Raw genomic sequence first — 17,131 nt, 5'->3', positions numbered from 1 at the left:
TTTAATAATTTTTCAATTGGTCGTATTTTGTAATTAATCTTTTGATTTTTCAGTTTTATATATCTCAAAATTGTTAGATTAACCGAGTTCCCAAATTTTTCTTTCAATTTTTCAATTCTCAGTCGTAGACAATCACAAAAAATTATAGGGTATCAAAGCCCATTTATAGGGTGTAATTTAGTTTCTTACATTGTTACTAGTATTGCCAATTTTTTTTTTTTTCAAAATATAGAGGTTATCATATATAAAAGTTCTCAAAATCAAAATTCGACCTCCAAAAGTTAGTTTCGCAATCATTTCTTCTATATCGATCACCGTTTTTTCATAATTGTCCACTGCAATGTTGTAATTTTTGGATTAAAAAAAAGGTAAACTTTTTCAAAAACAAAATTTTTTAATATCCACCCATGACATTGTTTTTTCTCGAAGAAAATGATAGTTCAGGAGTACTAAACGTCTACAAAATCAACAAATCTCCAAGAATCGCATAATCGCCTCGTAAAAACTATACACAAGGTTTTTTTTTGCCTTAAATTTGCATTTGTGTAAAATGAGACGATAAGCGAAATTTACACCAACATCGCATTGATACATAAGTCTAGAATTTTCGTTACATTATTTAAATACACTGATAATAAATTGTATTTTTCACTTCGTCTTTTAAACGCTCTTCGTTGATCTTCGGTGGGACGCGGTCATTGACCACGTTGCTCATTATGGCCATGTTTGACTTTGTCTGTTGTCTGAGTGTTTTTTATCGTTACGGGACGATTTTTCCCGACCTTGGGTAATTAACTAATTGAGAAGTGTACTTCAGTAATTACCGCGTACGTGCTTTACGGCGTGTTTATACCACATATATTTTTAGATCTATAATTGGAAATTAATGACAACGCCTCAGCGGATATCAGCTTTGTCAATGCTTGATCATTTATTTAAATTGCCATTTAAATGTCGGTAATCGCTAGAACTAATACTTGTTAACCATAATGACGGCACATACATTAATTGAACCGAACGCCATTGTCATCGTCCTACATTAAATACTCGTACTTAGTTTTTGCTATTTGGGTTCTTATCAGTGTTGTTGAATAATTCAAGGTTACGTGTTCACGTAAATTAGAAAAACACCGGTTTGACCGAGAATGTTATAAGTTGGTTTTACTTCTCGAGCGTAAGTGTGTTTTCTAGACCTTTCAGGGTGCCTATAGTAGGAAAAAATAGGTCTTCCGTTTCCGTCCGTCCGTCTGCCTGTCTGGATGTTTATTCAGATAATCTTCAAATTTTGTATGTAAAAATCTAGATTTATTTACCTTCAACCAATGTTTTAATAGCACAATTTTTCGTTTTTCTTTCTTTCGATTTTACAATTTTTTTATTTCATAATTTTTCGTTTTTGTAAGTATAATTTTTCAGTTTTTCGTTTTTCAATGTTGCATTTCCTCAATTTTTCTCTCGGTTTTTATTTTTCATTTTCTCGATTTTACATCACAGTTTTTCGTTTTTTTAATTATTCTTCAAAGTTTCTTTCGATTTTATAATTTTTTGTTTATTCAACTTTGTAATTTTTTAATTTCTCAATTGTCCCATTTCTTTGCAGTTTTTTAATTTTCAAGTTTCTCAATTTTTAATTTTTCGATTTTTCAGTTTTTTGTTTCTTCAGTTTTTTAAAGTTCTTGATTTCCAATTTTTAGATTTTTCGAAGTTTTCATTTTATACTTTTTGTTTTTTTTTTAATTTTCTAATTTTGCAATTTGCAACTTTTTAATTTTTTTGATTCGAAAAGTTAAAAAATTGAAAAATCAAAAAACCAAAGAAGCGGAAAAAATTGAAAAATTGAAACACTGAAAAACGAAAAATTGCAAAATCGAACATTTGTAAATCGGAAAACTGAAGAAACCAAAAATCAAAAATCGAGAAACTTAAAAATCGAAATACTGAAACATTTCAAAATCGTTGAATTGAAAAAATGAAAAATTTTCAAAATTATAATCATTATTACATATTTGAAATGAAAACTAGAAAAATTGCAAATCAAAAGTTGAAGAAAGAAAAAATTTAAAAATCGAGAAACTAAAAAATGTAAAAACGAAAAATTGAAAAATCTAAAATTGTAAATCGAAAAATTGAAAACCGAAAAATTTTAAAAATTAAGAAAATGTAAAGTCGAAAACCGCAATATCGAAAGATTGAAAAATTAAATATCGAGAAATGGGAAAATTGAAAAATCGAATAAATGAAAAAGTTTTGAAATCCAATAATTGAAAATGGAAAAATTCTAAAATCGTTAGATTGAAAAATTGTAAAAATTATAATAATTATTAAATACATATTTAAAATGAAAATTAGAAACATTGCAATCAAAAATTGAAAACTGAAAAATTAGACATTGAAAAAAGGAAAATTAGAAAACCAGAACAGTGTAAAACCGAAAAATTAAAAAAATAAAGAAAATAAAAACCCGAAGCGAAAAATTGCAAATCGATGAATTGAAAAAATGATTAAATTACAAACTCGTGAAACTGCAAATCGAAAAATTTCAAAATCTAAAAATTGAATGATTCAGAATTTGGAAAATCGGAAAATTGAAGAATTTAAAACTGAAAACTCGAGAAATCGAAAAATTTAAAATTTAAAATTCTCAGTATTAATCGAAAAATTGAATAATGGAGAAATTGAATAATTTAAAATCCAAAAATCTAAAATTTCAAAAATCAAAAAACTGAAAAATCGAATGTCGAAAACAAAACTTCGAAAAACTGAATTATCGAAAAGTCGAAAAATTAAAAAATGGAAAAATTGATTAATCGAGAAATTGAGAATTCGAAAAACCGACAAATCGAAAACTTAGAAACGTCAAAATTTAAAAGGAAAAAAAAAGATTGAGGAATTGAAACAAAAATTTAAAATCGAAAAATCGAAAGTCGAAAATTACAAAAATTGAAAACCAGGAACATCGAAGAATTGAAACAACGAGAAATCAAAAAATCTAAAAATAAAAAAATCGAAAAATTGGGTAATATGAACTTCCAAAATTTGAAAAATTCTGAAATAGGGAATTCGAAAAGTCGAGAAATGGAAAAATAAAAAAAAAATCGAAACGTAGAAAAATATCGTAAAATTAAAAATAATGAGAAATTGAAAAACTGCAAATCGAAAATTTGAAGAAATGAAAAATCAAAGAATCTAAAAATTGAAAGATCAAAAATTTAAAACTCCACAAATTTTAAATCGGAAAATACAGAATCGCAAATCGAAAAGCTGAAGAAATGAAAAATTAAAAAAAACAAAAATTATAAAATCGAAATATTGATAAATCGAATAATTAAAAAAACAAAGACAATAAAAAATCGAAACGATAAATTGAAAAATTAAAAATTGAAACCTAGATAACCTCAAATCGAAAAATTCAAAAGCTGGAAAATTGAAAAACTGAAAAATTTAAACTTGGAAACTCGAAAAATTTCAAATCGAAAAATTGAAAAACCAAAAAAAAAAAGAAAAATCGAAAGATAGAGAAATAGCAACATCAAAAAACAGGAAAATTGAAGAATTGAAAAATCGAAACATCGAAAGATCTAAAGATCGAGAAATAGGAAAACTAAAAATTCGAAAAGTCGAAAAATCAAAAAATTGAAAAATCGATTAATCGGGAAATTGAGAATTCGAAAAACCGACAAATCTAAAACTTAGAAATGCCAAAATTTACAAAATCGAAAGATCGAGAAATTAGAACAAAAATTTAAAACCGAGAAATGTAAATTTTTAAAAATTAAAAAATTGAAGATTCGAGAGATCGAAAAATCGAAAGTCGAAAATTACAAAAATTGAAAACCAGGAACATTGAGAAATTGAAACAACGAGAAATCAAAAAATCTAAAATTAAAAAATCGAAAAATCCCGAAAAACTGAGAAATTGAAAGGTCGAAAAACCTGAAAAATCGAAAAATTAAAAAATTGAATTGAAAAACTGAAACGTCGAAAAATTGAGAAATCTAAACTTTCAGAAATTGAAAAATCCTTCAATAGGAAAATCGAAAAATCGAGAAGTGGAAAATAAAAAAGATCGAGAAATTGAAAAGTAGAAAAATGTAAAATTAAAAAAAAAAATGAAAGATTGAAAAACTGCAGATCGAAAAATTGAGAAAATTGAAATTAAAAAAACAAAAAAACTATAAAAGCTGAAAATCAAAACAACGAAAATTGTAAAAATAAAGAAAATAAAAAACCGAAACGAAAAATTGCAAATCGATGAATTGAAGAAATGATAAAATTAAAAATTAAAAACTCGTGAAACTGCAAATCGAAAAATTCCAAAATTTAAAAATTGAATGATTCAGAATTTGGAAAATCGGAAAATTGAAGAATTTAAAACTGAAAACTCGAGAAATCGAAAAATTTAAAATTTAAAATTCTCAGTATTAATCGAAAAATTGAATAATGGAGAAATTGAATAATTTAAAACCCAAAAATCTAAAATTTCAAAAATCAAAAAATTGAAAAATCGAATGTCGAAAACAAAAATTCGAAAAACTGAATTATCGAAAAGTCGAAAAATTAAAAAAACAAAGACAATAAAAAACCGAAACGATAAGTTGAAAAATTAAAAATTGAAACCTGGAGAACCTCTCAAATCGAAAAATTCAGAAGTTGGAAAATTGAAAAACTGAAAAATTTAAACTTGGAAACTCGAAAAATTTCAAATCGAAAATTTGAGGACCAAAAAAAAAATGAAAAATCGAAGGATAGAGAAATTGGAACATCAAAAAACAGGAAAATTGAAAAATTGAAAAAACGATTCATAGGGAAATTGAGAATTCCAAAAACCGACAAATCGAAAACTTAGACATGCTAAAATTTAAAAAATCGAAAGACCGAGAAGTTGGAACAAAAACTTAAAATTGAAAAATGAATTAAAAAATTCAACAATTGAAAGTCGAAAATTACAAAAATTGAAAACCAGGAACATCGAAGAATTGAAATAATGGAAAATCAAAAAATCTAAAATAAAAAAATCGAAATCGAAAAATCTGAAAAATCGAAAAATTAAAAAATTGAATTGAAAAACTGAAAAGTCGAAAAATTGTGAAATTTTAACTTCCAAAAATTGAAAAATTCTGAAATACAAAAATGGAAAAATCGAGAAATGGAAAATAAAAATAAAATCGAGAAATCGAAAAGTAGAAAAATAACGTAAAATTACAAAAAAAATATGAAAGATTGAAAAATTGAAGAAACGAAAAATTGACAAAATTGATGTTGAAAGAACAAAAAAATTATAAAATCGAAATATTGAAAAATCGAATAATTGAAAAAATAAAAAAACCGGAACGACAAATTCAAATCGAAAAATTCAAAAGTTGGAAAAATCAAAAACTGAAAAATTTAAACTTGGAAACTCGAAAAATTGAAGGACCAAAATAAAATGAAAAATCGAAAGATAGAGAAATTGTAACATCAAAAACAGGAAAATTGAATGGAAAAATAAAAAAATCGAAAAGTAGAAAATATGGAAAAATTGAAGAAAAAACAAAAAATTATAAAATCGGAACATTAAAACATCGAAAATTGCAAAATCTAAAACTGAAAAATTCAAAAATTGGAAAGTTGAAAATTGAAAAACTCAAGTGAAAAAGCTGCGGGAGTGTTGCATATTTACACCTGTGGTTTTAGCTTTCTAGAGGTTTTTTTAATAATTTTTCGAAAAACTTCCCAAAAATCTCGTACGTATTATTAAAATAGTGTGTGACTAGTATGTAGTAGTTTGGATGATTCGCTTGCGGCTCGGGTGGCAAACTTCATCCTCATGAGTAATGGTTACGTTATCTAATATTCAGAAAAAACCTACATCAAACACGTACGTAATAGTGTTGCTTCAGATTGGATTTGGATGTGTGAATTCGTGTCTGGCTGATTTAAATCGAGGTCACTTTGGGTTGGACCAAACCTGGTACTAGATACGGAAATAAAATCATCACAAAGATCGGTAAAGAATTGCAGCTGCTTTTATAATTTATGTAAGAAAAAAAACCGTAGTCTGAATAACTTTCGATCGAATTTTTATTGATAAATTAAAGTTCAACAAACGACAACAGAGAATATGATCTTATTTCCGAAGAAACCCATTGTTGAGTCATTCGTTTCCAAACAGTTAAGCACCGTCTAACCGTAATGCTTTGTTTAAATCCGTGGTGAACTCAGGCGTAGACAAGTTGGATTGTGGTTTCGGTTTACAAAATAAATAGCTATTGACAGGAGCAATGATAAAAAGACAGTGGCGTGCAAAAAATTCTGTAGATAACAAAGTCACATGTTCATTAGTCACGTGTGGAATTAACTATGTATTATTAACCCAAGATAACAATTTTAAATGAAGTTGTTATTTTTTGCTTTGTATGCTTTTGCACTTCCTGCAGCTGAATATTATTTCAAGCGTAACTCAAAGCCCAGGAAGTGAACGAACCAGAAAGCATTGTTGGCCTTGATCTCACGAAAATATTTCTTCCTCTTTCACACGTATAGTTTAGATAGAAAAGTCCCGTAACCTTAAAACATTAATAAACACTTCCAGTTTAGTACTCAGTACATAAAATACATATGGAACCCACGTTGTGTTTTAAAATGGCGAAATGTGTTTCATCTCGAAAAAGACAATACCCAGCTAAAAAATACAAAGACAATTCGCCGTTCCAATGCACTCCCGTCGATAAAAGAATCGCTTTTTTATGGTGATCGGATGATTGGTTTTCAATGTTAGTTGCGACACCAGCAAGGTCAGAATGGAAATGTGCCATCAGAAAAGTCACTGTACGACAAAAGTTGCGTAAATTCGCCACAGTAGAAACTTCCTCCGACTAGAATTCAGAGGAAAAGGTCATCTTTTTATGCGTCATTCGTTGCATGATTTTTTTTTATTTAAATCGGATTATTTATGATTAATTAAATTGGCGTCAGGTAAACTCGTTTGTGACGTGGGGAACGGGTCCGAATTTCTGGTTGTTGATGAAATAGGGTGTTGTTCGCATTGACTTAATTATGTATACTTAATATTAACTTTTATAAATTTTCGAAAACTGTTGTAACAAAGACTTGAAAAGTTGTGTAGTCTTTTACATAGAGTGTCCTTGTAAAGCCTTCGCAGGATGTAGGACGTGAGAAGCACCACGTTACTTGGACGCGTGTTTTTGTAAAAATGTCAACTTAAATGTTAATCACAACAAAGCACGTCGATGGTAAATTCAAACAGGCGCAAATTGGAATATTATTGATTTTATCGTGTTTATTTACGTTGTGTGTTCTAGACAAATTTATTGATTTTTTTTGAGCGACATTGAATTTTTAATTTGTAGAAACTCTTGTTTTTCGACTGTTCAATTTATCGGATTTTCATTTTGCAATTGTTGGATTTTTGTTTACAATTTTTAGAAAATTCAGAAGTTGAAAAATGGAGAAATTGAAAAAACGAACAATTAAAATATCCACAAATTGAAAAATATTAAAATCGAACAATTCCAAAGTTTAAAAATTGGTCTAAAGAGTTTAGACAGTACTTCCCTCGCTGTCGGAAACTTGACGACTGCATGCCTATTGTGTTTTTTTTTCTCATTACATTTTTGTAGTGGGAATTTAAAAAAAAAATTGCGATGACGTCATCAACATTTTTGCAAGGACACGTATATCAGTTGGGATAGATGTAGTGTAATACTAAGAATAAAATTATTATATTCTCAAATTTTCGGGAAAATGAATTGGGTCGTTTTGAATATTGATTTGTAATAATCAATAAAATAACGAAACAATTTACTCACGTATACCTACGTCAGAGGCAACTGAAAATCGTGTATGTATAAACATTCTTAATTTAAGATGACAGGCGTAACAGCATACGTGAGAGTCAAACAGAGAAACTGTAAACAAAACGACCATCGGTTTTATTGCTTCGACTTCCGCTTATTATATAAAACATTGGGTTTTATTTTAATTCTTGACGGTGAAATTCACAATTGGTTGATTATAAACATGTCTATTTCACATTCGCGGAACCAAGTGAGCGCATAAAACAAATGCAGGTCTGTAATGTTAAAGTCGATGTAAATAAGCGTGCTACCCTTATGTTTCAACCGAGTTTTTCCTTTAACAAATTTTGTGTCTACCAAATTGGGTTGGTTGGGGTGTAATACTAATAATAAGTGTTGCCTTTAATTTAATCAATAAAATAAATTGACTTCATTAATTTTTTTGAACCACCTCTTAAGAAAATCTAAAAAATATAATGGAATGATAAATCACAAGTACAAACTCATCATATTTTTTGCATTTTAGATAGGATTTATTCAGCAAAATTTAAGGGTGACGTCATCAATTTTTTTAGGAGGGATGAACAAATACATTTTGAACAAAAGTTTACCATGCTTATAATAACTTTAAAATATTCCCAAGATTTCAAAGCATTCGGTTTTGTAGTTCCTGATGAAATCAATAAAATAAATTTACGCATTCATTAATTTTTTTGAGTCACTCTGTATATGCAAATCCAAAAAATATGAATGAAGTGATAAATGACAAGTACAGGCTCATCATATTTTGGACATTTTAGATATGATTTATTCGGCAAACTTTCGAGCTGACGTCATCAAGTTTTTGGAGGGGATAAGCAAATATATTTTGACTAAACATTTATTATGCTCTTTATGACCTTAAAACATCTGCAAGATTTCAGAGCATTCGGTTTTGTAGTTCCTGATTAAATCAATAAAATATATTTACGCATTCATTAATTTTTTTGGGTCACCCTGTATATGCAAATCCAAAAAATATGAATGGAGTGATAGATCACAAGTACAGGCTCATCATATTTTGTACATTTTAGATATGATTTATTCCACAAACTTTTGAGCTGACGTCATCAAGTTTTTGGAGGGGATAAGCAAATATTTTTTGACTAAAGATTTATGATGCTCTTTATAGCCTTAAAACATCTGCAACATTTCAAAGCATTCTGGTTAGCAGATTAAAAATTAAATTTCAAAATGTTGTTTTATAATTTTGATTTTTTTTCCAAAAATCTGGGCGTTTCGGGTGAAAAGTCGATTCAGAGTTGTAAACTACATGTGTAGGACTATGTTATTTTATACAATTGAAAACCCATTTACTATGTACAATTTTGAAGTGACGTCATCGCATTAGTGGTGGGGATGATTAGACAAATTTTGGTTAGCGTTTTACCATCTACATGATATTCTTAATATAAGTACAAAATTTCACAACAATCGGTCGAGTACTTTCGGAGATTATCTGTCTAATAAAATCCGGGACAACAGACGGACAGACGGACGGACAGACGGACGGACAGACGGACGGACAGACGGACGGACAGACGGACGGACAGACGGACGGACAGACGGACGGACAGACAGACGGAAATGGGAGACCTATTTCTTCGTCTTCTAGGGGTCATGAAAGATCGAGAAAACGTAAAAGTAGAGAGTCGGCCGACGGACTCGATTACAATACTTCCTTTGCTTACGCTCGGGAAGTAAAAATCGAAAAACTGAGAAATTTTAAATCGAATACTTAAAAAATGTGAAAGTCAAAAATCTAAAAATCGTGAAATTGTAAAATTAGAGACACGAAAAGTTGAAAAATCCAAAAATTGAAAAATTCTCAAGTTTAAAAATCGAAAAACTGGCAAATTATTAATTGAACGCTCGAAACATTTAAAAACCAAGAAATGAAAAATTAAAAATTGTGGTACTGAAAATCGAAGGATTGATAAATCAAAAAATTAAAAATCCAGAAACTGAAAAATGGAAAAATTGAGGCATTGAAAAATAAAAAAATTGGAAAGTCAAAAAATTCAAAAAGCGAATAATTAAAATTTCTAGAAATTAAAACATCGAAAAATTGTACAAATTGCAAGTTGAAAAATTGAGGAAATAAAGAATTGAAAAATTGCTATTCAAAAGTTTGAAGAAACGAAAAATTGAAAAATTTTAAATTGAAGAAATGAAAATTTTTAAAATTAAAAAATTGGAAACACGAAAAATTAAAATAGGTATGTATATAGAAATCGAACAATTGAATAAATGAAGAAAAAAAAAATCAGACGTGGGAAAATCGAACAAAAAATTATACATCAAAAAATTGGATATCGATTAAAATATCCGGAGATTGAAAATCGGAAAAATTGGAAAATCGAGAAATTGAGAATTCGAAATACCAACAAATCGAAAACTTAGAAATGTCAAAATTTAAAACCAAAAAAAAAAGATTGAGAAATTGAAACAACAAAAATTTAAAATCGAAAAAGTCGAAAGTCGAAAATTAAATAAATTGAAAACCAGGAACATCAAGAATTGAAACAACGAGAAATCAAAAAATCTAAAAATAAAAAATCGAAAAATTGGGTAATATAAACTTCCAAAATTTGAAAAACCCTGAAATAGGGAAATCGAAAAATCGAGAAATGGAAAAATAAAAAAAAATCGAAACGTAGAAAAATATCGTAAAATTAAAAATAATGAAAAACTGAAAAACTGCAAATCGAAAATTTGAAGAAATGAAAAATTAAAGAATTTAAAAATTGAAAGATCAAAAACTTAAAACTCCAGAAATTTTAAATCGGAAAATTGCAGAATCGCAAATCGAAAAGCTGAAGAAATGAAAAATTGAAAAAAACAAAAATTATAAAATCGAAAAATTGAAAAATCGAATAATTAAAAAAAAACAAAGAAAATAAAAAACCGAAACGATAAATTGAAAAATTAAAAATTGAAACCTGGAGAGCCTCTCAAATCGAAAAATTCAAAAGTTGGAAAATTGAAAAACTGAAAAATTTAAACTTGGAAATTCGAAAAATTTCAAATCGAAAAATTGAAGGACCAAAAAAAGTGAAAAATCGAAAGATAGAGAAATTGGAACATCAAAAAACAGGAAAAGTGAAAAATTGAAAAATCGAAACAGGTCTAAAAATCGAGAAATAGGAAAAATAAAAATTCGAAAAATCTAAAAATCAAAAAATTAAAATTTCTAGTAATTGAAACATCGAAAAATTGTACAAATTGCAAGTTGAAAAATTGAGGAAATGAAAAATTGAAAAATTGCTGTTCAAAAGTTTGAAGAAACGAAAAATTGAAAAATTTTAAATTGAATACTTAAAAAATGTGAAGGTCAAAAATCGAAAAGTTTAAAAAACTAAAAATTAAACATCGAAAAATTGGAAAAAAAGTAAGTTAAAATATCTGAAAATCGAAAAATTAAAAATGAAGAAACTGAAAAATCGAACATTTAAAAGCCGAGAAATTGAAAAATTGAAAAATCGAAAAATTGTGAAATTGTAAATTAGGGAAAACAAAATCAAAAAACCGAAAGACCGACAAATTTTAAATTGAACGATCGAAAAATCTAAAATCGACAAATGACAATCGAATGATAAATCAAAAAATTACAAATCGAGAAACTGAAAATTCATTAATACAAAAATTAAAATGTCTAGAAATTGAAAATTAGAAATTGAGGAAAAACTGAAAAATTGCTATTCAACAATTGAAGAAATGAAAAATTGACAAATATGGAATTTTATTGAAGAAATGAAAATTTATACGCGTAAAATGGAAAATTTGAAACATTGGAAAAACGAAAGTTTAAAAATCGAATAAAATCGAAAAATTGTATCCAGAAATTGAAAACCTGAAGAAATGAAGAATTACAAAATAGAAAATTAAAAAATCCAGGGGAGGAAAAGTCGGAAAATGTATACATCCAAAAATTAATATCGGCAAACTGAAAACTAGAAAATTGAAAAAAAAAAAACAAAATATCAGCAATTGAAAATTTGAAATTTGGAAAGTCAAAAATTGAAGAAAGGGAAAATTAAAAATCGAAAAATTGATGAGATGAAATATTGGGAAATCGAAATATTGCAATTCAAAAAATTGAAGAAATGAAAAATGGACCAATTTGAAATTGAAGAAATGAAAAGTTATACTCGTAAAATCAAAAATTTGAAAAATTGAAAAATTACATTCAAAAAGGAAAAATTAGAAAACTAGAACATTGAAAACTGGAAAATTGGAAAAAATAAAACGCCGAAACGAAAAATTGTAATTAGATGAATTGAAGAAATGAAAAATTGAAAAATCAAAAATAAAAATTCGTGAAACTACAAATCGAAAAATTCAAAAAAACCTAAAAATTGAATCATTCAGAACTTGGAAAATCGAAAAATCTAAAAATTAACGTGTTGAAAAACCGAATAATCGAGAAATTGAAACATTAAAATAAAAAAATTGAAAAATCGAAAGTCGAAAATTTTTAAATTCGAAAAATTGGAAAACTGCAGGATAGAAGAACTAAAACGTCGAGAAATCGCAAAATCTAAAATTTAAAAAACCAGAGACAAAAATACCGAGAAATTGAAAAACCAAAAATTTGAGAAATCGAGAAATCGAAACATCAAAATATCGAAGAATTGAATAATCGAAAAGTCGAAAAATCGGAAATTAAAAAAATTGAACAATTGAAAACCTGAAAAATCGGAATATCGAAACGTTTAGAAATGCAGAAACAGGAAAATCAAAAATTCGTGAAGTCGAAAAATCCTTTAATCGAGAATTCGAAAAACCGAAAAAAACCGAAAACTTAGAAATGCCAAAATTTAAAAAATGGAAAAATTGAATCAGAAAATTGAAAAATCGTAGTATCGAAATTTCGGAAAATCGAAAAATCAAAAAATTGAGAACGCGAGAATTTTAAAAATCGAGGAACCGAAAAATCGAAAGTCGAAAATTTAAAAATTTGCAAAAATCCTGAAATAGGAAAATCAAAAAATCAAAGAACGGAAAAATAAGAAAACCGAAAAGTCAAGAAATCGAAAAGTAGAAAAATATCGTAAAATTGAACAAAAAAATGACAGATTGAAAAACTGCAAATCGAAAAATTGAAAAAATTGAAATTGAAAAACAAAAAAAAAATACAAAATCGGAACATGAAAACATGGGAAATTGAAAAAATTAAGAAAATAAAAAACCGAAACGAAAAATTGCAAATCGAAAATTTGAAAAAATGAAAAATTAAAGTTGCTTGAATTTGAAGAAATGAAAACTTAACAAAATTGAAATAGAAGAAATGAAATCGAAAATTTGAAATATTGGAAAAGCGATTATAAATTAAAAATCTAAAAACTAAAAGAGAAATGAAGAACTGTAAAATCGAAAAATAAAAAATCCAGACGCGGAAAAATCGGAAAGTGTAAGATTCTTAAAATTGAAAATCGGTAAACTGAAAAATGGAAATTTGAAATAAAACGAAAAATTAAAATATTTAGTCATTCTTTTAAAAAAATTGCAATTTTAAACATTGGAAAGTCGACAAGTTGAAAGAACGAAAAATAAAAAATCTAGAAATTGAAAACACGGAAAATTAAAATATCTTAAAATTGAAAAATATGTAGTAAAATCGCAAAATTAAAAATAAAGAAACTAAAAAATCGAAAAATTTTAAAAACGGGAAACTGAAAAATCGAAACATCAAAAAATGAAAAACTAAAAACGAAAAATTGAAAAATCGAATAATTTCAAAGTTTAAATTCAAAAATTGGGAAATTGAGGAATTTCAAATTGAATACCCGAAAAATTGGAGAGTCCAAAAGTTGAAGAAACGAGAAATTAACATTAAAAATCAAAATTGAAAATTCCAAAAATTAAAAATCGAGAAATTGAAATGTGGAAAAACTGAAAAAACGAAAAATGGTTTCGATACGCCAAAAAATCGAAAAATTTACACAAAATTAAAATTGAACTGTCGAAAATTGAAAATCAAGAAACTGAAAAATTTGGAATTAAAGAAATTGCTAATCAAACAACTGGAAAATCGAGAAAATGAAAAATCAAAAAACTAAAATATCGAGAAACAAAAAACGAAACATTAAAATTCTGGAAAAGAAAAGTCTAAAGATTAATAAAACGATAATTAAAAATTAAAATATTTGGAAATTATATACCTACTCAAACAATTGAAAAATCGAACAACTGAAGTATTTTTACAAATTCAGAAATAAATGCTAGTTAAAAAATACTTTTGTATTGGTCTGCACGCGTGCGGAAATTAATACATATAATATGTATAGCCTTCGACTAATCACATTTTTCATTTCAGGTTCCCCCACCATGCCCCACCCACGATGACAGCCACGCCCCCTCGTCGCACGTAACTCCACCCTCCCTCTAACACCCCCACGCCCCCAAGATGCCGACCGTCGTGTCGAAGTTCCTCTCCAAGACCGAACAAACCCTTAACATCAACCGCAGCACCCTCTCTGGAGCCCTCGTTGCCGCCGCACTCTGCGCCTACACCTACAAGGTCGCCCTCCCCCTCGTCCTGCGCAGGGACCCCGCCACCAACAACAACAACAATCTAGTCAAAAAGAACGTCCAGGTCCAGAATGGCCTCAAGCCCAAGAGCAAGCTGTCCAAGCGGCAGCGCTTGCGCAACACCATCCCCGCCCTCAACCTGCAGTTCATCCTCCAGTTCATCAAGCTGGTCAGGATCATGATCCCCAACCTTTTCTGCGCCGAGATCGGGCTGCTGGGCGGGCACACGACGTTTCTCTTCTTGAGGACCTTCCTCAGCATCTACGTGGCCAACCTGGAAGGGGCCATCGTGAAGTACATCGTCAGGAAGGAGCCGGATAACTTCATCAAGCAGTTGATGAAGTGGTTCGCGGTGGCCATCCCGGCGACGTTCATCAATAGCATGATTAAGTATTTGGAGAGTAAGATTGCTCTGAGCTTCCGGACGAGGCTGGTGGAGCATTCGTATAAGTTGTATTTTAAGAATCAGAGTTATTACAGGGTGAGTGAGCTGGGGGAGTGTTGAGTTGGGTTGCTACTTCTGGTTTTGTTCCACTAGGTAACCGTCCTCGACGGGCGTTTAGATAACTGTGCGCAGCGTCTGACGGACGACATCGAGACCGTCGCCAGCACCGTGGCCCATTTGTATGGCCACATCACCAAGCCTCTCTTCGATATCCTCCTCATGGCTATCGCTCTAGCTAATCTTGTGAAGTCGCGGAATGCCACGTCGCTTATAACAGGGCCTGCGATCATCTCCGGGGTGGTGCTCATCTCGGCTCTCATCCTCAAGCTGGTATCGCCGCGATTCGGCCAGCTGGTGGCCCAAGAAGCGGAGAAGAAAGGGTAAATCAGTGTTTCCAAACTTATCAAAAAGAAAATTACTTTACATCTCTAAATACTACGTAGTTCTAATGCTAATGTGTAGAATTGCTTTGATTCCATTCTACCAAATTATTAATACCAGAGTCTATTTTAGTCATCCACACCAGCAATAAGATGATGTCATTTCTAGAAATTAGATTAGTTAATATTATTTAAAAATTGATAAAAAAATCAAAGCATTTTACAATTTAACTTTAAAATTGCTAATTCGAATGCTTTGAAATTTTGAAAACATTTAAGAAGATCGGAAACTTGGTAATTCGTTAATTAAAATTTTGCCGGTCTTGACTCCCCACCTCCCGGAATTTGTTATCTAAATAAATGTTATTTAAATGTTAAAAAATAACGTAGTCCCAAGTTGTGGTTTATGAATCCGTTATCGAGATTTTTAAGAATAAAATCAAAATTGTAGATATAACAATTTTTAGATTTCTGGATTTTTCGAATTTTCCATTTTCGGCTTTTCGATTTCTTGAGTTTTCAACTTTTGATTTTTAAATTTTCCATTTTGCAGTTCTTTTAGTCTTTCATTTTTCAAGTTTTCGATTTCCAATTTTTCGATTCTTCAAATTTTCGATTTTTCAATTTTTTTCTCTTCTATTTTTCAATTTTTGTATTTCTAAATTTTTATTTTTCGATTTTTAAATTTTTCACTTTTCAATTTCTCGATTTTTAGATTTTGGTCTGTTTGGATTTCTCAGTTTTTCGATTTTTTGGTCTCTGGACATTTTTGGGCTTTTCGTTTTTCCAATTTTTCGATGTTCCTGTGTTTCAATTTTTCGTCATTTCAGTTTTGGAATTTCTCAATTTCTCGATTTTTCGATTCTTCAGTTTACGGATTTTTCATGTTTACAATTTTTTAAATTTTGGATTTTCGATTTCTCGGATTTTCAAGTTTTCGAATTTGCGATTTTTCGGCTTTCCGTTTTCCAGGTTTTTCAACTTTTGGTTCCTAATTTTTTCAGTTTCTCAATTTTTAGTTTTTCGATTACATACTTGGTCAATTTTTCGATTCTTCAAATTTTGAATTTTTTTCGAGTTTTCAATCTCCCGATGTTTTACGATTTTCCAATTTTTCGACACTTCTATTTTTTATTTTTAAATTTTCCCATTTTTCAATTTTTGACGTTTTTAAATCTTCAATTTTTGATTTCTTAATTTTCTCGACTTGTGAGTGTTTCGATTGTTCAGTTTTTCAATTCTTCAATTTTTCAATGTTTCATTGTTTGGGATTTTTCAGTTTTTTTCTTTTTTAAAATTTCCGATTTTTCGATTATCCAATTTTTCTACATATTTTTAAAATTATCAAAATTCCGATGTTTCAATTTTTTGATTGATCAATTTTTCAATTTTTAACCTTTCGATTTCTCAGTTTTTCGATTTTTCGACTTCTCGACTACCATTTCTCGATTTCTCAATGTTTTAGTCTTTTTAAAATATTTCGATTTTCGACTTTTAGGCTTTTTGATTTTCAAATTTTTCTTTGCTTCGATTTTTCGATTCTTCAGTTTTCCAATTTTTAAATTTTTGCAATTGTTTCAATGTTTCGATTTTAGTTTTTGGATTTTTGAATTTTTCGATGTTTTTGATGTTTCGATTTCTCGATTATTCAGTTTTCGAAATTTAATTTTTTTAATTATTTGAATTTTAGATTTTCCGGTTTCCCGATTTCTCAATTTTTCAAATTTTTTATTTTTCGGCTTTTCGACACTGCAATTTTTCAACTTTTGATTTCTAAATTTTTCGATTTTTCGAGTTCTCTATTTTTCGATATTTAAATTTTTCAATTTTTGACGTTTTTAAATTTTTAATTTTTTGATTTTTGAATTTTTCGATTTTTCGACTTCGATTTCTCAGTTTTTCGATATTTCAGTTTTGGGATTTTTTCAATTTTTCGC

The 17,131-nt window shown here is 28.6% G+C and overlaps 1 protein-coding gene across 1 annotated transcript in view; it reads left to right on the top strand.

The window, feature by feature from the left end:
* The window catches only part of LOC135139131 (ATP-binding cassette sub-family D member 1), a 52,192-nt gene that overhangs the window by 11,036 nt on the left and 24,025 nt on the right, over positions 1-17,131 (top strand). Inside the window, exons 2-3 of the mRNA XM_064069237.1 lie at positions 14,155-14,850; positions 14,908-15,194. Coding sequence (XP_063925307.1) covers positions 14,245-14,850; positions 14,908-15,194 — 893 coding nt within the window. The 5' untranslated portion in view covers positions 14,155-14,244. The remainder of the gene's footprint in view (positions 1-14,154; positions 14,851-14,907; positions 15,195-17,131) is intronic.

This window comes from Zophobas morio, unplaced genomic scaffold (assembly GCF_036711695.1).
Source record: "Zophobas morio isolate AGI-343-1 ecotype UQ-CSIRO unplaced genomic scaffold, CSIRO_AGI_Zmor_V1 ptg000030l, whole genome shotgun sequence".
Classification (NCBI taxonomy): Eukaryota; Metazoa; Arthropoda; class Insecta; order Coleoptera; family Tenebrionidae; genus Zophobas; species Zophobas morio.
The sequence above is the reverse complement of the archived record's forward strand: the minus strand, read 5'-3'. Positions and strand labels throughout refer to the sequence as shown.